General features: G+C 41.4%; 1 protein-coding gene across 9 annotated transcripts in view; it reads left to right on the top strand.

Moving 5' to 3' along the window:
• The window catches only part of OFD1 (OFD1 centriole and centriolar satellite protein), a 46,822-nt gene extending 29,943 nt beyond the window's left edge, over positions 1–16,879 (top strand). For 7 of the 9 annotated variants that reach the window (XM_070603708.1, XM_070603712.1, XM_070603711.1 and 4 more), the window contains 13 exons: positions 626–699; positions 1,835–1,926; positions 2,969–3,158; positions 4,234–4,364; positions 4,905–5,016; positions 6,956–7,555; positions 8,038–8,164; positions 9,331–9,431; positions 10,693–10,812; positions 14,506–14,663; positions 15,476–15,628; positions 16,374–16,441; positions 16,739–16,879. In XM_070603708.1, the coding sequence (XP_070459809.1) occupies positions 626–699; positions 1,835–1,926; positions 2,969–3,158; positions 4,234–4,364; positions 4,905–5,016; positions 6,956–7,555; positions 8,038–8,164; positions 9,331–9,431; positions 10,693–10,812; positions 14,506–14,663; positions 15,476–15,628; positions 16,374–16,441; positions 16,739–16,781 (1,969 nt within the window). In that variant the 3' untranslated portion in view covers positions 16,782–16,879. Of the gene's footprint in view, positions 1–625; positions 700–1,834; positions 1,927–2,968; positions 3,159–4,233; positions 4,365–4,904; positions 5,017–6,955; positions 7,556–8,037; positions 8,165–8,635; positions 8,815–9,330; positions 9,432–10,692; positions 10,813–14,505; positions 14,664–15,475; positions 15,629–16,373; positions 16,442–16,738 lie in introns of those variants that run through there. The other 2 variants (XR_011535796.1, XM_070603714.1) reach the window with 2 other exon arrangements.
• The last annotated feature ends 6,201 nt before the right edge of the window (positions 16,880–23,080 follow it).

The following is a 23,080-nucleotide window of genomic DNA, read 5'->3' on the forward strand; positions in this document are numbered from 1 at the left end:
TATCCTCATGGCAAATGTTGGAATTTGGAGGATATTCACCACAAGAGGGCTTCTCTTTCCTTTCTCCCATTTCTGAACCAGAAAGTCAGCTGGGAAAAGCTGGTGGAGATAAGTAAAACTCTGGGAAAATGTGCCTCTTGATATCACTAATCCAGATATAATCCTATTGGTAATCAGCCCTCAATACTGTGCTCAGCTCCCTCAGGCGAAAGTTCTTATCCTGGTTGGGAGTGGGGAGGCAGCACAGGTGGATTGGAAGTGACCGACTTGTTATCATTTGGGATTTAGAGTCTGTTGTGTACAGTGTAAGTTTAACTTAATGTACTCCTTTGTGTCAGTCCAGACCAACTGAGATGCACTTGCTCTCAGTAACCTCACAACAACAGGACCCTTCATTGTGTGGTTGAGTTTTTGGGACCCAATTTACAGGATCGCAGCAGGGTTTTACCAGCCCTTTTATGTTCAGAATTCAGATCCCTGGCCTTAGCACTGAGAGACCTGCAGTTTCTGCATTGCCATGGTCAGTGCCCTTAGGTGCCCCGGTGCCATAGATAAGCTCATGCGTCAATAGAAGTCTGTCCAGGAAAATGACAAGGAACTCATTTTTAGTCATTCTGCTTTGCAGGTATCAACTTGAATTAAAGGACGACTACATCAGTAGAACTAATAGACTGATTGAAGATGAAAGGAAGAACAAAGGTGATTCTTGGGGGAAGAAAGCTGTGTTTTTCAGTTCCGATGTAGGTTATTAGCTTCCTAAATCAGGTCTGTTCTATATCCTAAAAATATGTAGCTTACCCGTCATTGTTACTACAGAATTGCACATTTTTTTATCCTTTTAATTTTACAAAATTAAAAAACTAATTGTCTTTCACTACGTTTTTGCAAACCTTCATGTTTAACCTTTTATTTATTCACAAAGGTTGGTAATATATCGGTAAGATGTTATCCAACTTTATTTCAATATATTTTGATAAATCTGTGATTGTCAAGAAGGTGGCAGCAACTTATTGCCACCCAGTAAATATTACTCTTAACCATGAGAGACTTCATTTTTTACTTAAGGAAAATTTTATTTTAACTTTGTCCCCTGTGACCTAGTTTATTATTTCTTTTACTTCTAATATATTTTTGTGCTTCATGATATTTTCACTTGACATATACTCTCCTAAACTGCTGTATACATTAGCCCAGGACTAGGAAAGTTGGCGAATTTTTCAATCTTCAGATATTTTACATTTCAATATGTTTGTAGGAACTTGCCTGTGACAAGAAGTTGAACTTTTGGTGGAAATTTCAAATTAATTCTTGGGAGTAAACCAGAGCTGGGTACTTGATACTGACCTGTAAGGTCACCCAGTATGTGGCTGGCTGCTCCTTTGCAACTGTCTTGCAGAGACTAATAGTTCTTGAGGAATTAGTACCATCACGTATTCAGTAAATTGCTTTTTATGATATATCTACACAGACTTGTGTTAGATGAAGTGAAAACAACAAAATAGTGACTAAAATGGTAACAGACAAACCTTTGTATTTAAGGAAATTCAGATCTGTCAGCATGAGGGCTCTGAGCAGATGGTGTAACTCTGGTTAGTGTGTGTAGCAGGAGGAAGTTCCCCACACATGTGACCGTTATAACTAGCTGCCCATCACCTGTTGGGTAACAGGCCTCTGTTTCTTACTTGCCTGCTGATTTTTTAACTCCAACATCTGCTATTTTAGATTATGAAATAATGGTTATTAGGTCTGACATACTGGCCATAAATTATTAAATGGCTTTTGTATTCACTAGGAAAAACATGATGATATGTAATTGGTGGGTTCTTTCTTTCAGAAAAAGCTCTGCATTTGCAAGAGGAGCTCATAGCTGTTAATTCAAAAAAGGAAGAACTCAATCATTCTGTAAATCGTGTGAAAGAACTTGAGGTAATTGTTAAGCCTCTTGTTTTTTTTGAACTAGATGTTAGACAATATCTGAACTTTTAGTTTTAGTCATACGTAATTTATCTTAAGTTATCCTCTTGATATGTTGGGACTGTTTATTATGTGACTAAGAAGGTGATGGCTGAACTTTAGTTCAGGCAGTCTTCATTTCAATTGTAGTCTCCTGGGGAAGCATAGAAAGAATGTCCTCTGGGGCCTGGAGTCCTGCTTGAATCCTCTCTCTCCCCTGCTGCTTGGGTGTCTTTGGGCAAGTTCCATGCCCTTGGATTCCTTATCTGTAAACTTGGGGCTATTGCCCACATCCTGTGGTTGTTGAGGGACTTCAGCGAGCTGATTTATGTGCCTGGCCCATAGCTGGTGGCCACTTCATCTTAGTTTCTACCTCAGCCTCTCTGCTTTCCCATCAGCAGCAAGGAAAAATTCCTGTCACTCCATTGGGAGCTTGCAGGTGAAAACAAAATGAGATGCATTTTTCACATGCCACTGGGACTTTATTTCTGTTCATTCATGAGCTTGCCATCTGAAAGACAGCTGGAACTTTAAGTACTTAAAATACGCTCTGTATATAAAATTTATTTTTGCAATAGTGATGACTGACTTATTTGAGAACTTTGTAGACTTCTGTATCCAAACATGAGATATATTATATTAAGAAAAGGAAAGTACCCCATAGCATGTTAGTGATATCTATCTCATCTTTTCTTATTTAAAAAAATATATTGCTACAATCTGTGATTGTTCTTGGGTCCTTGGTTACATCTGGAAAATGGGGTGACAAACAGAAGCCCCTGTTTTGTAGGACAGGCTTCTGTATAATTCAAGCTGTGTGAACTTCCCTCTGCCCCAACTCTAGGGAAGAAGATGATTCCATTGTTGTGGTTAGGGTCTTGTCATTGCAAAGACCCGTACTTCAGTCAAGTGACCTTAATTAAATGTGACACCCAGCTGAAAGCAGCCCGCCAGCTTTTACTTAAACAGTAGTGCAAAGTCATTGTTCAAATATGTTCTCCCTTTTCCACTCCAGCTTGCGTTAGAGTCTATGAAAGCCCAGTCTTTGGCAATAACAAAGCAAAACCACCTGCTGAATGAAAAAGTTAAAGAGATGAGTGACTATTCACTACTCAAAGAAGAGAAACTGGAGCTTCAGGCACAAAATAAATTACTTAAACAGCAACTGGAAGAGAGTAGAAATGAAAACTTGCATCTCCTAAACCGTATGTCTTTTTTTCTGATTTGCATGTTTTTGTAATTCATATTAGCTCCGTATTATGAAACTGCTTTTTACCTGTAAGGGAGGCTTCAGTTGGGGAGATTTTATAAAATCAAGATTCTTGGATTGAGGTTACTCCCTCTTTGCTTGCTACTGCATAATTAATAGTGTCACTAAGAAGAAATATTTTTAAACTGTACACATTTGCCTCTGGATGGTACTAGGCTCCCCGCACCCTCTGACCACTGGTTGGGTTTGGCCAATGGGGACACCCTCACTCGCTTCGAGGGAGGGAGGAGAGTGAGGTCGAGGTGGTTATTATCCCCCTACCTCCATGACAGTGGCCCTGTGGTGGCCCTGCGCCTCTTAGCCAAGCAAGATCCCCATGCTTGCGGAATGGCCTCTTACCAGCACTCTGCGCCTGTGCCAGCTCGCGCTCTCCAGTTCTGGGAATTCCTCCCTCCCCTCCCCTCCAGGCCCAAGAAGTAGGTAACAGTGGGGCCCGGTGCTAGCCCAGGGAACTACACTATCCTTTGTGGCTACCCTACATAAGTCACTCTTTATTAAAGGGTCCTCCAGTGACCCGAACTGGAGATGCCGTCTGCTTTTTGCCTGGACCCTGAGTGCCACTGCCAGATGCATAGATTGGATTGGCCCTGGGGGCACTCATCCACTGGTTTGATAGAGTGCTTCTTCCATGCCTTCTGTTCGTGGTAGAGAGGGTGGGTTTTCAAGTTAATTTGAGGATTTGAAAGAATTATTTTACTTGGAGTAGGACTCTGAACAGTAGTAAAGTTTGCATTTACGTGCATTAAATTCTTTTGTTCTGAAATTTGTGAATCAGCATTGTTCCTAGCCCATTTAATAGAATTAATATAATATTAATATATATAATATAAATATTAATTATATATAATATAATATAAATATTAATTATATTAATAATATAAATATTAATTGCATGTGTACAAAGAAGAGGAAGAACAATTTAAAATGTCTTTAGCTGCTTTTGTCAAGTGAAATGAGAACACTTCAGGTTGGTAATGACTGGGGTTCTTTTTTCTTTTTTACGTTTGTAGGCATAGCTCAGCCATCTCCTGAGCTGGTGATTTTTCAGAAAGAATTAAAGAAGGTAGAAAATGCTATCGCGTTTGAGCATAAGGAGTTTGAAAGCCACAAGCAAACTCTGCAGAGACAGCTGCACAGTGAAGTAAGTATTGCTCTTCGCTTGTCCAGGTGTTAGGCCAGTCCACTTTGGAGACATGTAAACTGGGCTTACATCGCACCAGCGTAAATCAGATTTATTTTAACATCAAAAATTACTCTCCCAATATGCTAAGGGTATCCTTTCTCATCTGAGAAAATTCTCAAGTGATTATATGACTTTATATTCATAATAGTAATAAAATCCAGAGGAAAGCAAATAAACGTAAACATGAAATTTTCCAAGTCCTAATGGTGCCTGCTGTTAAACTGTCTCTTGATTCTCACCCTGCGACTTATACACATTGATGGTCTCTTTCTGATGTCTGCCTCGTGCCCTAGAGTAGCTGTTCTTTGAGATGAATGAGTGAAAACGGAGGTGAAAAACTTGCTTGTGTGTTCTGTCACAGTTGTGTTATAGGGTGTAAAGCTGCTCAGAATTGGCAAAACAGAAAACGAGAATAAGCCTGATCAGAGAATTGTTTCTTTTCAAGTGATCTGTGATTTGTTTTGCATGGATTTCTTTTTCTTCTTTCCATCTTTTCAGATTGAGCACTCTACACGGCTAAAGGCCCAAATACTAGATTATGATGCCACTGTGAGGAGGCTAACTACGCAGGTTGCCGAGTTAAAATTGCAACTGAAACAAACTCAGACAGGTTAGAGACATTTTTAACCTGTGTGTGTGAAGCTTCTGACGTTTGTGGAAATGTAATGATCATTACTTGTTGAACTTGTAGTAATTCTCATAGTAGGGGAAAAGCCATAGAAATATGCTATCTTAGAAGTAAAACTCCCTGTCCATCTCAGAAATGCCGGCTGGGTCGGCAGCTAAAGTGACTTGCTTTCACAGGTGTGCCATGGCTTGGGGGAGCCTCATAACCCCAAATAGGAAATGTGTGGTGGTGACACCGAAGTCCCCAAATTCATCCTGGGCCTAGGCTTTCCTTTATTTATTCCCCTGATAATAAGGCCAATCAACTCTTCAGTGGTTTTATGTATTCCTTGACAGATGTGTAAATTCTGGGAGAAGCAGGGTGGCCTAGCAAAAAGAGCATTGCTCCCAATACCAGGAAACAGTTTTTATTTTCTGACCCCAATTTTGAAGTTAGTTCTTTGACCTTGGGCACGTCCCTTTGACTTCCTTGGACGTGCATTTCCTTTTTGTAATGGGGATACTAATACCTACCATGCCATGGTGAATGAAGAAGCAATGCGATGGGTTCCAGTACAGTGCCTGGCACGTATAACATACTCAGGACTTGGTTATTGCTGTCATGTTACTACTGTGTCTTCACTGTGGATGCGTGATGTCTGCCCCTTCCTACTTCATAACAAGTATGCTGCAGCTTAGAGATTTTCTCCACCTGCTTTCCAGCTCAAAGGAGGTTTCTGTGTGTTACCAGTTGAACTGGTTTCTCCTGCTTCCTGGTTCTGAGCTTCTTCAGTTCCCATTTGCTCTCTTTCCTTGGCAGTCCCTTGTTCCTGACTCCCTGCACTAGTTTTATTTTAATCTCTTTCCTCATTTCTACTCTTTCCTATTCTTCATTTTCTGTCAACAATTCTGTTTGCCAAACCGCCCCCAGCTGAAATCATAGCGATCTCGTATCATGAACAATAGTTGAATGAAGATGGAAACTTTTCAAGCACATGTGTGGCCCATTGCAAGCGTCTGTCCCAGAGCACCAGTGAGGAGCCATTGCAGGAGAGGAGCCGTCACACATCCTGGCCTGGCTTTGGGAGATCCCAGCGGCTCTCCGCCTTGCTAACTGTGTGACCAGCCGCAGTCCCCTCATCTGTAAAATGGGAGCAGTGAGAGTTCTTAGCCCACAGCATTGTGACTGCAGGTCTTCATTCCTTTATCTGAAACTTGGGCCAAACACTGGATTTCTGGGGCAGCATCCTATAGTGAGACACATTAATTATTATTATTTTTTTTTTTTGAGGAAGATTAGCCCTGAGCTCACATCTGCTGCCAGTCCTCCTCTTTTTGCTGAGGAAGACTGGCGCTGAGCTAACATCTGTGCCCATCTTCCTCTACTTGATATGTGGGACACCTACCACAGCATGGCTTTTGCCAAGTGGTGCCATGTCCGCACCTGGGATCCAAACCGGTGAACTCCAGGCCGCCGAAGTGGAACATGCGAACTTAACCGCTGTGCCACCGGGCCAGCCCTGACACATGAATTATTTTGCAGTCAGATGTATGCATATTCATGCTAGATGGAATAAATAAAGATGATAAATGGATTTATGTAAGTTCAGGTCAAGTTTTTCAATCAAATGAGTTCAGGTCTGGTTAGGCTTTGCCACCCCAATAAATTATGAATAAATTTTCAATTCTCAGAGCTTTTTGGATTTCAAGATTGTGCATAATGGGTTATGCAGTAGTATGCATTACGAAAGAAGCTGGGACATATAAGCTCTCAATAAATGTTAATAATTATAATTACCGTGGCTTCAGAAAGTGTTTAATGTGCAAGTTTGTCTTTATTCTTTCTCTCTGTCATTTTTCAAAAAAAATATTCTTGAGCATATTTTAATTTTGCTCTCCACCTCTTCCCCTCCTTTCTCACATTACCTTTCTGTAACCTGCAGCCCTAGAGAATGAAGTGTACCGCAACCTGAAGCCGTCTCTGATCCGTCATTCCATTGGTGGACTAATGTTGCCTCATGGCGATGATATAAATGGGGATTTCTTGAAAAATCCTCTCCAACAGGAAAAGCTGATGGCAGGCACAGTTACACCAAGGATCCCAAGTTATCCCACTGCTAGCATGGACGGTAGTTCCCCGGACTCTGACCTTGAGTTTGTGGCCAATACCAAGGCAAGGGTGAAGGAGCTAGAGCAGGAGGCGGAGCGCCTGGAACGGGCTTTCCGAGATTACCACCACAAGTTGAGTCGGCACTCTGTGAAGAGCCCGCTGCCGGCCCCCAGCCCACCGCCACCCCTGAACTTGCTAGCTGCTCTCAAGAACATGACTTCAGTCGCCTCCGAAGGATGTGTGTTTGCAGAGGACAGAGTTGTCTCTGAGCGGCTTCCAGTGGGCACGCTTATAGAGGACAAGAGCGACGCGTCGGAAGTGCTGACGGGCAGTGCGGCCTCACGGCTACGCAGAGGCTCTTCCTCCAGGCGCTTCTCCTCCACTCCCCTTCCAAAAGCTAAAAGAAGCCTGGATGGTGAAATGTATCTGGAAGGTAAGCTACCGCAAAAAGGTTCGCAGGATGCCCTGGCTGTCGATGGATCTGGTCCTCAGTGGACTCCTGTGTGAATGAGTGCAGCCCTGGCCACCAGTGGAAAGAGCAGGCGGGAGCCGGGCCTAGGAAAGTCTGGCTCAGTGTCCTCTCTCTGAGCCTGTGGTTTCCTGCTTAGCAGGCTTGATGTGGGAGGCAGTGGGATAGAGGGTCAGGTTCCAGCATTTTGCTTGGCATGCAGAGGTGTTCAGAGAGGGATAATGGCTTTTCCTTTACTGCTGGTTGCTTTTATACACTTTATTGTGATCATTGCAGTTTCACTTAGTTGCTTCAATTGTTAATTTTGTGGCTCACTTATGCATCATACTCAGCTGTTTGCAAGCATAATAGAATTTATTTTCAAAGTAATAAACTCGTTAGAAACCACATTGCTGTCTTCTCCAAACAATTTGTGATATTCTTGCCCTGGTCCCTCTGCCCCTTAGGTCTGGGCCGATCCCACGTTGCTGTTCCCAGTCCTTGTCCTGACAGAACACCCCAGCCTTCACCTGCTGATTCTAGGCACAGCCTTTCCATCCATTCTGTCTGCAGCCCTCTGGAGCAGAAGGCCAGGTAAATACTGCCTTCTGCTCAGCCGCAGCTGAGGCTGCTTAGCTGCCTGGGGTCTCCGCCTTGACTTGTTTGGGGTTTTTAGGTGATATTAAAGACCATGTGGCAGTACAGAATTTGCTGTAGAATTTGTCAGGTTGTAAGATGATGTATGATCTTTGAGAATCATCTGAATTACCTGGGGGGAAAAGATACCTTTTAGCAAATAGGTAATTTCCACTTGTTTGCTAAACTTATATATAGAATATGCACTATGGTATCAATAAGCATCCTCATAGTTCCCTGAATAGACTTGGCTTATAAAGATAAAAAAAAAAAACCAACGTACAAAATCTGTGAAAGCAAATAAATTCAGTTTATTTTTAAACTTGAAACAGTTTTATACATCATTAAAAAGTCATTTAAAAATATTTTGGCATTTAAATATAAACAAATAAGGTTCCAATTTGTCTATCATTGAAATAAATTCTACAGGGATGATGGGTCCTCGGGTATGATTGCTGAAGCAAGATGAGGTGGATGTGTTTAGAAGCTCAATGGTGGGTCCCTCAGGGTGGCATTCGGGTTACACGTGGGACTCCTGCCTGTGCCTGGTCCCCATGGTGGGAGATTCTGACCCCTTCGTTCTAGGTTCGATCCTGGGCATGTGCAAGGTAAATCAGTTGTACTGTACAGAATTGAAAACTGCCACATGTGGTCCTAAAGCATATAATGTTTTCTTACATTGCTCTTTCTTGTGATAAAGCCAAAGAGACAAGACACACGTGCTGGGTTAGGGCACTCGGATGTACATCAGGCTTACAGTATTGCGTCGCAGCTGGCTTGTGCTGATGGCGTACAGAATTTGTTTTTTTCCTAAATGTTTTATGGTTCTTGAAAAAATAAACTCCTCCTAGGACAAGCATTGAGGGTGCAACATCATTCTTTGGGTGGTACCTGCCTCACAGCCTGAGGTGGTTATAAGGAGTAACTGAGTTAGCGTGTATGAACTGTTTAGAGCGATGCGTGCCGAGTGCCCAGTGCAGTGCAGCTCTTATTCTCAATGAGCTGAAGAAAAATGAATTCTCTAAAGCATTTTCTCAAGTCACACAAGGCTCCTTATCACCCTGTGTTCTTGGGTTTTACGTTATTAAAGCTTCACATTCATGAATTTTATTCTTCCAATCCAGTCTTTATCAAAGACAAACTGAACTCCAAGACAAAAGTGCATTTTCAAATCTGGACAAGCTAGCTTGTAAGGATATTGAGGAATTTGAATCATCTTTTCAATGTAAGTTCAAATATGAGTATTGGTTTTTATAAGTTGAAAATGTAGAAATCTTAGTTTTGGTGAAATACCTCCGTTGTTATGAAAAGCAAAAGAGTTAGAAATTACGACATTTGTATTTTGTGATAAAGCCACAAATATGGATATATCGCCTCATTTCTATATCACAGATTTTCAGGGGTGCATTTCAGTTCTACTTTTAAAAAATTTTAGGGTAACCAATAATTTCAAAATTGGAGCTAAGCCCACAAGTAAACCTTAACTTAATTTACCAAGTTTGGGATTGCCTCAGATTTAAAATAAGTGATTTTCTAATTTGTGTTTTTCCCCTTTTTATGGAATATGAAGATGCTAAGTTATTTTTCTTTAAATTATACTGATTCTGTCAGCTGCCTCAGATTTGGGAAACCAAATGAAAGAATGGAGGTCAGGGGCTGGCCCCGTGGGCGAGTGGTTAAGTTTGTGCGCTCCGCTGCAGCGGCCCAGGGTTTCGTCGGTTCAAATCCTGGGCGTGGACATGGCACTGCTCATCAGGCCATGCTGAGGCAGCATCCCACATGCCACAACTAGGAAGACCCACAACTAAGAATATACAACTATGTACCGGGAGCCTTTGGGGAGAAAAAGGAAAAAAAATAAAATCTTAAAAAGAAAAAATGGAGGTGAAAGAATATTAGCTAAATTGTCTAGAAACTGGTGTCCCAGCTATGGCCCTGCCTTAGATTGCCTCACCTGGGAGCCTGCTGCTTAAGTATAGAATAGGGGTGGAGAGTTGATCATCTCTCACGGTCTTCCCAGCTTGGGACGTCTTTATATTTGTGTATAACCTATCATTTAGCCTCATGAGCTTCATTGCCAAGTCTGAAAGTATAATATTTTGAACAATTAAATGAAAAGACTTAATAAATTTTGCAGATTCTTTGTAATTAACTTGGTTAAATCATTGATATTTAAATAGAATTCAAATGCTTATCAGCAAATCGAGTGAATTCTTCTCTGTCACTGGATTGATTTTCCTATTGGGTAATGAATTGAATTTTGTACATGAATCTCATTCTTCAAAGCCTAAGAACACTTTGAGAAGTGAATACATTGGCAAATAGCCTTGTTGGAAATGTCTTAGAATCCTGTAACGAAAGGGTTGGCCCGGTTGCTTTGGCTGAACCTGAAGTGCTCGCAGTTAGCTATCCCCACCCTGCACGGCACTCCTTCTCTTGCTGTTGTTACTGAGAACTCATGGGACGATTGTCTGCACCTTGTGTAGATGCAGGGAACATACCATGGCAGTTTGAAGTGGATGGCTTCCGTCCTGCTGGTGACATGCCTCACGTGGATGCTGCTGCAGCTGCTGTGCCCACCAGACCTGCCTCCTATCACTACCCAAGTAAGTTTTCCTTTGTTTTAAGTAACAAATAGCATGGCCGCACCCTGAATGCCAGTCTTTGCTCTGTAAGTTCTTTCTGTATCTCTGAAGGACTTTTTGTAAGCATAGATTATTCAGAGTCTTGGGGTTGGGGTTGTCGCTGGTAATGACATTTCTGAAGTAAGTCCCTATTTGAACGTGTGAAGACAGTGCTGAGGAGAAAACTGGGCAGGAAAGGCTTCTCCTGTAGCCTTCCCAGGCCAGTTGCTTTAGAACGTTTTTCTTGTCCAGAGTCTGGCAGAGCAGTTACCCTTTTGCTTAAGACACTTAATGCAAAAACCGCTTCACGAGGGCTTTCGCGTCTTGGGAAATCATGGTGGAAAATTGAAATAATGGTTAACACCCATTATACATTCTTAATGTGATGGTAACATTTTAATGTTATTTCTGTTTCTATCTGTTTGCTTCCTTTATGTCTTAAAAACTTAGGACAGAAAAACCTTTACATTTTGATCTTCGGAAAAGCTGATGACGCTGGAGGAAAACCGGTCGTCAGACTTCTCTTGTCCGGCCCCCTCTCTCTTTCCTCTTCTCTTCTCCAGATTACCCACTTCCCTCACCAGTGTGGAGGGAAGAGGGGCAAGCTGTAGGGGGAGATCTGAACTTCGTTCCAGGGCTCAGGCCAACAGCCAGGTCCTTTTCTCCTTGGATCAAAGGACTTAAGCCTCCAACTTGAAAAGACATTCCTCAAGTAAAAGCATCTCTTAGTTCCTTTCAAACACTGGGAAAACATCACCCCCAGAACCTATGCACAACCTCTTGTGAGCAGTTTCCTGGTTTAAGTCACCATACTCAGGAATAGGAGGAATTGGGGGAAGAAGCAAGAGATTTTGAGAGGGTTGATTTTGCTGATTCCTGAGTAAATCTGCTTTGGAAAGCACTAATTCACCGAGACTTGATCAAGAGTGGGGCTCTTTCCTGGGGCTGGGCGTACAGCAGTGAGCCAACCCAAACCCCTGCTTCCCCAAACCCTAGCCCCTTGGGGTGGTAGGGGTAGGGGTGGGGTTGGCTGGTCAGCAAGCCATCCCTGAGGACCTCCATTGGGATAGGTACTGAGTCGGGACAGTGGCCACCTGAGAGCGGATCTGATAGGCAGCCATTTGGCAGAGTCCTGAGTGAGTAGGTAATAAAAAGAATGTACTAGAATAAGAGAAACCAACTGAGTAGATGGGTTTTCTGTCTCTGAGATGTAACGTCGATTATAATAATGGCTTTTAAAATTATTAAATAGTGTGGTTTCATTTTGATCATTGACGAGTTCTCTTATATTCTTCATTCCCCCTCTTTGGGTGCAAAGGGAAATGGAAAAGGCTGAAACTTGGTATCTTTGAGGTGCCCAGTGGAAATGCTTCTTTTCTTTGCTCTTAATGTCTAAAGAGGTTTCTGTAGGCCACTCTGCAGCTACAAAGTATGCGCCCCCCCACAGCAAAGAAATAGCCCTCTTCTTCTTTCTCTTTTGTGATTGGCACCATGCCATTCCTATTTTGAGGTGGCTGTTCCCTGTGAGAAACGGTACTGCTTCAGAGTAACGTTCTTCCCCCAGCAAGGAGCAGGCTGCCTCTGCCTGTGATGATGACTGCCTGCCTCCTCTGGTATTTGAATTTATGACCAGAATCAAGCGAGAGAGAAGACTGTGTTACCTCTCTCCTCATAGTAAAACTCACTCACTTCCTGCTGGTGACTTAAAACAGGGCACAGCAAAAAGCTTCCCAGTCGTGTGGTGAACCTGTGAATTTGTTTCTTAGTGTTGCTTGGGAAGAAAAATTTAGGTTCTAGGCCAGAGCTGGAAGAAAAGGGTCAGCACAGCTATCTGTGGGATGGAGATTTTATTTTTATTTATTTATTTTTTAACTTTTTATTAAGATTATGATAGTTTACAGCCTTGTGAAATTTCAGTTGTACATTATTGTTAGTCATGTTGTAGGTGTACCACTTCACCCTTTGTGCCCCCCCCTTTCCCCTGGTAACCACCAATCAATTCTCTTTGTCTCTATGTTTAACTTCCACATATGAGTGGAGTCATACAGAGTTCATCTTTCTCTGTCTGCCTTATTTCACTTAACATAATACCTTCAAGGTCCATCCATGTTGTTGTGAATGGGACGATTTTATCCTTTTTTATGGCTGAGTAGTATTCCTTTGTATATATATACACCATATCTTCTTTATCCATTCATCAGTTGATGGGCACTTAGGTTGCTTCCACATCTTTGCTATTGTAAATAATGCTGCAGTGAACATAGGGGTGCATGGGACTTTTGGAATTGCTGATTTCAAGTTCTTTGGATAGATACCCAGTAGTGGGATGGCTGGTCATATGGTATTTCTATTTTTAATTTTTTGAGAAATCTCCTGTGGGATGGAGATTTAATTAAACCTGAGAGGTGTAGGGACTCGTGTGCAAACTGTAGGGAATAGACAAATAATGAAAGGATGGACCTCCCTGGAAGGAATAGAAGTAAGAGAAACAGATAACACATGTTTTTTGGCAAGGCAGGTACAAAATACTGTGTGAATATGGTGCTGGAATAGGAAGGACCTCACAGAGGAGGTGGCATTTAAGTGGGGGCTTGCATAATAGATGGGGTTTTGTGGGAGGAGGGGAGCACATCAGGTTAAGGAGACAGTGAAAGCAAAGACGAATCAATCTGGAAAGAAAAAGGCAGATCGTGAGAGCCTAGACTGCCGTGGGTTTGGACTCTACCACAGCAGAGGCAGTGCACAGCAAATGCGGGTCTTCTCTTCAGGAAATGACTGGTGCTGATGAAGATGGGTTGCTTGAAGGCCAAGACTGATGTCAGGGAGAGTGTTGACTAGGTCATTTCAGCTGTGCAGGTAAATGGTGATAGGGACGCTAATTGCAGCAGGAGAAGCAGAAGGAGGTAGAACCTGTAAGCCCTGTTGGCCGAGTGGACATAGTGTAGACAGAGCTCAAGTAAAGGGACAGAAATGATAACTTCAGGTATGAAGCCGGTGCCGTGGGATTTCCATGTGTTGATGGCAGGGAATCCGTTGGAAACATGGTTGTGAGGCTGGGGAGAGAGATTAGGACTAGAGGAAAAGATGTGGGCATGATTGGGACAGTGGCAAGAGCTAACCCCCCAGGAAGGGATCAGCCCGGAGGACGTGGGGAATGATGGCAAGAGCAGTGAGGAGGGTGGTGGTTCTGTTCCCTTCTCTTCTGGGCAGGAGAGACTTGAGCACCTTTGTGGGAATAGGGGGAGAGTTATAAAACCGCTGTGTAAACAGATAGGGACTAATGATGAAGTCCGAATCCTAAAGCGAGGGGAGGGATCGTATCCAAATGCAGAGGCAGAAATGCAGGGCTTGCCTTGGATAGGATGAAGGAGGGAGGAGATGGGTGAAGAGGGTGAGAAAATGTCATAGGGAGGGCAGGAGAGGTGAAATTGTTCATGGTAAGGGTGACTTGTATTCATCTCAGTAAAGTCAAAGGCAGGGTGTGGTGCTAGGAGGGGGTCTGGGGGCTTGAAGACCATGGAGATGGACCAGTAGCTTGAAGCAGCTCATCAGAGTCATTTAAGAATCACGCAGAGGCTCCCTGAGGCTTGGCAAGGGCCCTTGCAAATTGGGCCAGCATTTGTTTGAAAAATCGGATGCTGGAAGCTGCTTGCCCTTTATTTTCTGTCATGTTAGGCATAGATCTGACACAAATTGGAGAACAGAATGAAGAAGAAAACATATGGGAACAGCACGTGAAAGAACAAAGCCAGAGAGAAGACAGGAGGCACGGTGCACGACAAGAAGCTTTAGAAAGGGAACGAAGAGAACTAGAAAAACTGGATCAAGAATGGGTAATGATGATATGTCCAACTGGATTCTCTGTACTAGTTTCTCCCTGGTACACCTTCAGTAAGTACCTTGCTCTTGGGGAGGTGAGCCCTTATGTGTCCGGAAGTCATAGGAGTGGCAGGTAACTTTTGAAAAGCTTGCTGTAGACATCCCAACCCTCTCCTGTGCTTGAGAGCAGTGAGAAAGGGTGCGTGCACATGCCTTAGGAGTTTCAGTAAATGCTAGCTTTCACAAGCATTCTCATCTGGTCTTGAAAATAAGCCCATAAAGGAGCTGGCTGGACTCTGCTTTGCTATAGATCGTCCCTTTGTAAATGGAGTTTAAAGAAGAGATTCCCAGGGTCAGCTAGCTGGGACTAGAGGCACCCAGAGGAGGTGACTGCCAGTCCATGATTGCTTCCAGGGACTCCCCTGTCTTCCTCCTTCCTCTCGTTCTCTTCTAGCCTTCCATGTCCTGATTCTGGTCCCAGACAGATGGATTACTCTGGCCACGCTTCACACGCCTGCTGAGTCTTTCGTGAATTAATCTTCCGCATGGATGTTCCTTGGAGTCCTTGTTAATTTGGCCTAAAGCACAAGACACTTTGGGCAAATTAATCCCTTCCCTCAGTGAGATGGCGTGTTTATCTCCCTTTGATAGTAGCAATGACTTCAATTAAAAAAAATACATATATACCTATATATATCTATCTGTAGTTCCCTGGCATGCAGGTTGTACTTAGAGGGTCAGGATTATATTACTATGTGTTGGTAAACACCTAAGTTCTTTAAATGTATTTGTGTATTTCCTCTTTTGGTGCCCATCTGTTTTGCAGAGAATGATTGAAGAATCATTGAAGATTGAAATGGAAAAAGAATTAGAAAAGAGTGTTCAAGAAATGAAAGACGAACCTGCTTATGATGCAAATCCTTTAGAGAAATACATGAAAATCATTCAGCAGGATCAAGACCAGGAGATGGCAGATAAGGTGCCGATGCTGTGGACAGGCTGTCTGTGGGCGGGGGCTCTGTGGACTTCTGTGGTTTATTTGAAAACCTTGGGACAGGAATCTGTCTTCTCCATTGGAGACAGAAAGATAAAAACATAAAGTTCAAATGGAACCTCAAGTCTTTTCATTTTATATACTCTTGACAAAATTTCATCACTTTTGCTTGGGTAAAAGATGGAAGAGATTTTGATGTGTCAAACTTTGTAAAAGTTGAGATGGTTCTTATTATTTTAAGAACAAGAAAGAAATATAATGAAAGTCCTATCAGTGAATCTGAGTGTATTAGTACTGTCTGAGACATTAATATTTTCTGTAAGTCTGAAGTACTATGGGTATTGAGAATGCATGCCGGATAGTTTATTTTGATTGCTGGCAAAATTTCATGTTTAAACGTCACTTTTTTTTTTAGATTCTTAAATTACGTATATATTTTAAGATTAGTTCTTAGGGGCCAGCCCTGTGGCCTAGTGGTTAAGTTTGGCACACTCCACTTTGGTGGCCTGGGTTTGGTTCCCAGGCTCGGACCAACACCACTCGTTGGTGGCCATGCTGTGGCGGTGATCCACATACAAAATAGAGGAAGATTGGCAACAGATGTTAGCTTGGGGTGAATCTTCCTCAGCAAAACAAAAACAAAAACAAAAAAACTTAGCAAAATCAAAATGTTTAATAAAATTGATGCATATCTAATTTCAAAATTCTTCCTTCCTGCCCTTTGTATCAGAGCTCAAAAAACATGGTCAGGGAAGGCTCACAAGTGGACACACTGCCATCTAGTGATAAAGATGAAAGGTATGGTATCTTCAACTTTGTGTTCCTAGGCAAACAATTATTGCATTGCTGGTTTTGTCAGCCAAGGGAGACATTCAGATATTTGAGTCGGCCTATAAGAAATTATTGAATCAATAAAAATTACTGACTTTAAAACAAAGTCAATTGTGTTTTTTAACTGATGAAATTGCTGCTGATACAAATCATAAGCAAGGGCAGAAACCCCACAGGGAAGGAATGAGAACATTATAAAGATCCCCAAACCAACTTGACACAAACTTAACAAATTTCAAACCTTTTTGTCTTTCCCTAATTTAGTTTCCCAGGCCTTTCTCCTGAAGAACCTGATGACTTTTGGTAACCACGTCTGCTCTCCAGCTTCTTACTCAGATAACGTAACGAAAGGCCTTTGAGTTCTCTGTAATAAGACACAGTTCTCAATAAAAATTTCATGTGTAATCCAGTGTGATTTTGTTTTCATAATTGTATTTGGTACTATAGTGTATAAAATAATTTAGTCAAGTAACACCTCTTCAGAATTTCTCCTTCTTAGGCCTTTCATTACACCAGAATAGGCTATTTTTTTCCTTTTTTCTAATTTTTTTTTTTTTTTTTGGAGGAAGGTTAGCTCTGAGCTAACTACTGCCAATCCTCCTCTTTTTGCTGAGGAAGACTGGTCCTGAGCTAACATCCATGTCCATCTTCCTCTACTTTATACGTGGGACACCTACCACAGCATGGTGTGCCAAACGGTGCCATGTCCACACCCGGGATCTGAACTGGCGAACCCTGGGCTGCCGAGAAGTGGAACATGTGCACTTAGCCGCTGTGCCACCGGGCTGGCCCCAGGCTATTTTTGTCTTAGGTTATATTTATTTGAAAAATCTGTCTTACTGGTCAAATTCCAGGCCTGCATTTTTGGAACTTTCAGCTCTGTTCCTCTCCAGAGCTGGGCTACCGCCTGTCAAATAGGAGACCATTGTCCCCAACACTCTTCTTCTGATTTGTCCCTGAAAATAAAGACACAGGGTTTTCCATTCTAGGCTCTAGAAATGGTACAGTATCCCTCTGGTCTTTACTTTGACATCCTTTTCTTGAGAATCAACACAAACCCTTCTTGGATGGTGATAGAGGTAACATTTATTGAGCATTTACTGCATGCCAGGTACAATTTTAGACCTTGACATGTATTAACTCACTCAGTGCTCATAGCAGCCATGTGAAGTGTAGGTACCATGACTCTCCACATTTTACAGATTAGGAAACACGAGGCACCAGAGAGGTTAGTGACTCGACCAGGGTCTCGTGACCCTCAAGTCGTAGAGCCAGGACACATAGCCAGGTGTCAAGGCCAGTACTGCCTCTAACCTGGGCTATTCTGGAGCTGCTCTAGTGGAAGACATCCCAGAACTTGCAATTGGTTACCCATTGGATGTCCCTCTCCAGAATGACCTTTAGAAACTACACATTGACCACATCAAAGTAAGAGCACTCGAATGCAGCACCAACAGAACTTCCAGAGTGGGAAGAGGAGGCTCATTTGTTCTTGCTCCCCTTTCTTCATCTTTGTACCCCTGCAGCGCTCAGTCCAGCGTTTTCTGTGTGGGAGCATCTTGGGAAAGTTCTTTAACGACACTGCCAGTATAGTCACCAACGAGCGCGCACACAACTGCTCGGAGGGTGAACAACCATCCTGGTTTGCATGGACTGGGGGTTCTCGGGATGTGAGACTTCCAGTGCTAACCGATGGTCACCCTTCTCCGAACAGAGGAAGAGTTTGTCGGGTCTGTCTTTCCAGTAAAATCCTAGAGGAGATCATTTCCCTTTACAAATACAGACTGGGCTGAATTGTTTTTGCTGGTGATATTTGTTTGGCCATTGAGTTCCATAACAAAGTGGGAAGGAGATTTTTTGGTGTTTATTATTCCTTAGGCTTCTAAGGAATTTTTCATTGACGTACACCTTTGAAAGTAATTGAAAGAAACAAGTTGTCCAGACACCATTCATTATCACACTTAGCATAGCAAACATTGAGTTATCTTGCCACCCGGAACTTGGCATCTTCTCTTTCAACATCACCTCACATAACTTTTTTTTTCTCCAGCTTTGTTGAGATATAACTGACATATAACATTGTGTGAGCTTAAGGTATAGAACGTGTGGATTTGATACCTTTATATATTACAAAACGATTACCACCAGTGTTAGCTACGCCTGCATCCTGTCACATAATTGCCACTTATTTGTGGTGAGAACATTTAAGATCTACTCTCTTGGCAACTTTCAAGTATATGATACAGTGTTACTAACTATAATTACTATGGCGTACATCAGATCCCCTGAACTTGCTCATCTTCTAACTGGAAGTTTGTGCTCTTTGACCAACATCTCTTTCCCCCACTCACCACCATTTTAGTCTGTTTCTATGAGATGGCTTTTTAAGATTCCACATATGAGTGAGATAATAGTGTTTGTCGTTCTCTGCCTTATTTCACTTAGTATTATGCTCTCAAGGTCTGTCCGTGTTGTTGCAAATGGCAGAATTTCCTTCTTTCTCATGGCTGAACGATATTCCATTTTGTATATATACACATCTTCATTCTTGATGGACACTTAGGTTGTTTCCATATCTTGGCTATTGTGGATAATGCTGCAGTGAACGTGGCAGTGCAGGCATCTCTTCGAGATCCTATTTTCATTTTCTTTGGATAAATACCCAGAAGTGGGATTGCTGGATCACATGGTAGTTCTATTTCTGATTTTTTGGGAAACCTCCATACTGTTTTCCATAGTGGCTGCACCAGTTTACATTCCAACCAACAGTACACAAGGATTCCCTTTTCTCCACAGCCTCTCAAACACTTCTTACCTCTTGTCGTTTTGATGATGGCCATCCTAACAGGTGTGAGGTGATAGCCCATTGTGGTTTTGATTTGCATTTCCCTGATGACTAGTGATGTTGAGCACCTTTTCATGTACCTGTTAGCCATTTGTATGTTGTCTTTGGAAAAATGTCTATTCAGTTCCTCTGCCCATTTTTTAATTGGATTGTTTGTTTTTTTGCTATTGAGTTGTATGAGTTCTTTATGTGTTTTGGATATTAACACCTTATCAGATAGTGGTTTGCAAATATTTCCTCCCATTTGGTAGGTGCCTTTTCATTTTGTCGATGGTTTCTTTTGCTGTGCAGAAGCTTTTTAGTTTGATGTAGTCCTACTTGTTTATTTTTGCTTTTGTTGCGTTTGCTTTTGTTGTCAAACCCCAAAAAATCATCACCAAGACCAATGTGAGAGAGCTTAACCCCTTTGTTTTCTTCTAGGAATTTTACGGTTTCAGGTCTATGTTCAAGTCTTTAATCCATTTCGAATTGATTTTTATGTATGGAGTAAGAGAGGAGTCCAGTTTCATTGTTTTGCCTGCGCCTATTCAATTTTTCCAACATCATTTATTGAAGAGACTATCCTTTCCCCATTGTATATTCTTGGCTCCTTTGTAGTAAACTAATTGGCCATATATGCATGGATTTATTTCTGGGCTCTCTATTATATTCCATTGATCTATGTGTCTGTTTTTATGCCAATACCATACTGTTTTGATTACTGTAGTTTTGTAATATAGTTTCAAACCAGGAAGTGTGATACTTCCATGTTCTTCTTTCTTAAAATCACTTTAGCTATTCAGGGTTTTATTTATTTTATTTATTTTGTGGTTCCATACCAATTTTAGGATTTTTTTTTCTATTTCTGTGAAAAATGCCTTTGGAATTTTGATAGAGATTGCATTGAATCTGTAGATTGCTTTGGGGAGTATGGACATTTTAACAATATTCTACCAATCCATGAGCATGGAATATCTTTCCATTTATTTGTGTCTTTTTCAGTTTCTTTCATCAGTGTCTTAGAGTGTACAGTGTACAGATCTTTCATCTCCTTGGTGAAATTTATTCCTAAGTATTTTATTCTTTTTGATGGTATTGTAAATGGGATTCTTGTCTTAATTTCTCTTTGACAGGTTGTTGTTAGTCTATAGAAATGTAGCTGATTTCTGTGTATTGATTTTCTATCCTGCAACTTCACTGAATTTGTTTATTGGTTGTAACAGTTTTTTGGCAGAGTCTTTAGTGTTTTCTATGTATATCATTTAATCTGCAAATAAAGACAATTTTACTTCTTTCTGATTTGGTTGGCTTTTATTTCTTTTTCTTGCCTAATTGCTCTGGCTAGGTCTTCAAGTACCATGTTGAATAAAAGTGGCCAGAGTGTGCATCCTTGTCTTGTTACTGATCTTAGAGGAAAAACTTTCAGCTTTTCACCATTGAGTATGATATTAACTGTGGGCTTTTCATATATGGCCTTTATTGTGTTGAGGCATGTTCCCTCTATACCCAGTTTGTTGAGAGTTTTTATTATGAAAGGATGTTGAATTTTGTCAAATGCGTTTTCTACATCTGATGGGATGGTCATATGATTTTTGTTTCATTTTATTATTGTAGTGTATCACATTGATTGATTTGCAGATGTTGAACCATCCTTGCATCTCTAGAATAAATCCCACTTCATCATGGTGTGTGATCCTTTTAATGTACTGTTGAATTTGGTTTGCTAATATTTTGAGGGTTTTTGCATCTATGTTCATCAGGGATATTGGCCTGTAGTTTTCTTTTCTTATAGTGTCCTTGTCTGATTTTGGTATCAGGTTAGTGCTGGCCTCGTAAAATGAGTTTGGAAGTGTTCCCTTGTCTGTTTTTGGAAAATTTTGAAAATTGGCGTTAACTCTTTAAATGTTTAGTAGAATTCACCATTAAAGCCATCTGGTCCTGGACTTTTGTTGTTAGGAGATTTTTGATTACTGATTAAATCTCCTTACTAGTAATTGGTCACTTCAGATTTTCTGTTTCTTCATGATTTAGTCTTTAAAGGTTGTATGTTTCTAGGAATTTATCCATTTCTGGTAGGTTGTCCAGTTTGTTGGTGTGTAATCATTAATAGTAGTCCCTTATGATCATGTGTATCTGTGTGGTATCAGTTGTAATGTCTTCTCTTTCATTTATAATTTTGAATCTTCTCTCTTTTTTTCTTGGTTAATCTAGCCAAGGTTTTGTCAGTTTTGTCTTTAAAAAAAAAACAAAACAGCTCCTGGTTTCACTCATCTTTTCTATTTTATTTTAGTCTTTATTTCTGCTCTGATCTTTGTTATTTCCTTCTTTCTGCTAACTTTGGGCTTAATTATTCTTTTCTTAGTTCCTTGAGGTGTGAAGTTAGGTTGTGTATTTGAACATTTTTTGGGGGGGGGGGAAGATCAGCCCTGAGCTAACATCTGCTGCCAATCCTCCTCTTTTCGCTGAGGAAGACTGGCCCTGAGCTAACATCCGTGCCCATCTTTCTCTACTTTATATGTGGGACACCTGCCACAGCATGGCTTGCCAAGTGGTGCCCTGTCTGTACCTGGGATCCAAACTGGCAGATCCTGGGCCACCAAAGCGGCACATGTGCACTTAACAACTGCGCCACCGGGCCAGCCCCTAGGTTGTGTATGTGAGATCTTTCTTATTTCTTAGTGTAGGCATTTATTGCTGTAAACGTCCCTCTTAGAACTGCTTTTGCTGCATCCCATAAGTTTTGGTATGTTGTTTCCATTTTCATTTGTCTTGATGTTTTTGACCTCTCTTGCTTTTCTTCTTTGACCTATTTGTTGTTCAGGAGCATGTTTTTAATCTCCATGTATTTGTGAGTTTTCCAGTTTTCTTCTTGTAATTGATTTCTAATTTCATACCATTGTGGTGGGAAAAGATGCTTGATATGATTTTAATCTTAAGACTTGTTTTGTGGCCTAACATATGATCTATGCTGAAGAATGTTCCATGTGTGCTTGAGAAGAATGTGTATTCTGCTCTTGTTAGATGGAATGTTCTGTAAATGTTAAGACCATCTGGACCAAGGTGTTGTTTAAGTCCAGTGTTTCCTTATTGATTTTCTGTGTGGATGGTCTATCCATTGTTGAAAGTGAGGTATTGAAGTACCCTACTGTTATTGTATTGTTGCCTATTTCTCCCTTCAGGTCTGTTAATATTTGCTTTATATATTTAGGTGCTCTTATGTCGAGTGCATAAATATTTACAAATGTTATATCCTTTTGATGAATTGACCCCTTTATCATTATATAATGACCTTCTTTGTCTCTTGTTACAGTCTTTGGCGTAAAGTCTATTTTGTGTGTGTGTGTGTGTGAGGAAGGTTGGCCCTCAGCTAACATCTGTGTCAATCTTCCTCTACTTTATGTGGTTGTGTTTGTGGGAGGAGGCGAGTTCAACGTCTGCTCACAGCGCCATCTTGACGAGAACCCTGGGCTTCCTGGATCTGGGTGTCTATTTCTTTCCCTATGTTAGGGAAGTTTTCAGCCATTACTTTTTTGAATAAATTTTCTGCCTCTTTCTCTTCTTCCTGGGCTGCTATGGTGTGTATATTGGTTCACTTGATGGTGTCCCACTAAGTCCCTTAAGTTATCTTCACTCTTTTTCATTCATTTTTCTTTTTGCTCTTCTGACTGGATGAATTCCACTGGCCTGTCTTCAAGTTTGCTGATCCTTTCTTCTGCTTGACCTAATCTGCTTTTGAACCCTTCTATTGAATTTTTCAGTTCAGTCATTCTTCAGCTCTGTGA

This window comes from Equus przewalskii, chromosome X (assembly GCF_037783145.1).
Source record: "Equus przewalskii isolate Varuska chromosome X, EquPr2, whole genome shotgun sequence".
NCBI lineage: Eukaryota > Metazoa > Chordata > Mammalia > Perissodactyla > Equidae > Equus > Equus przewalskii.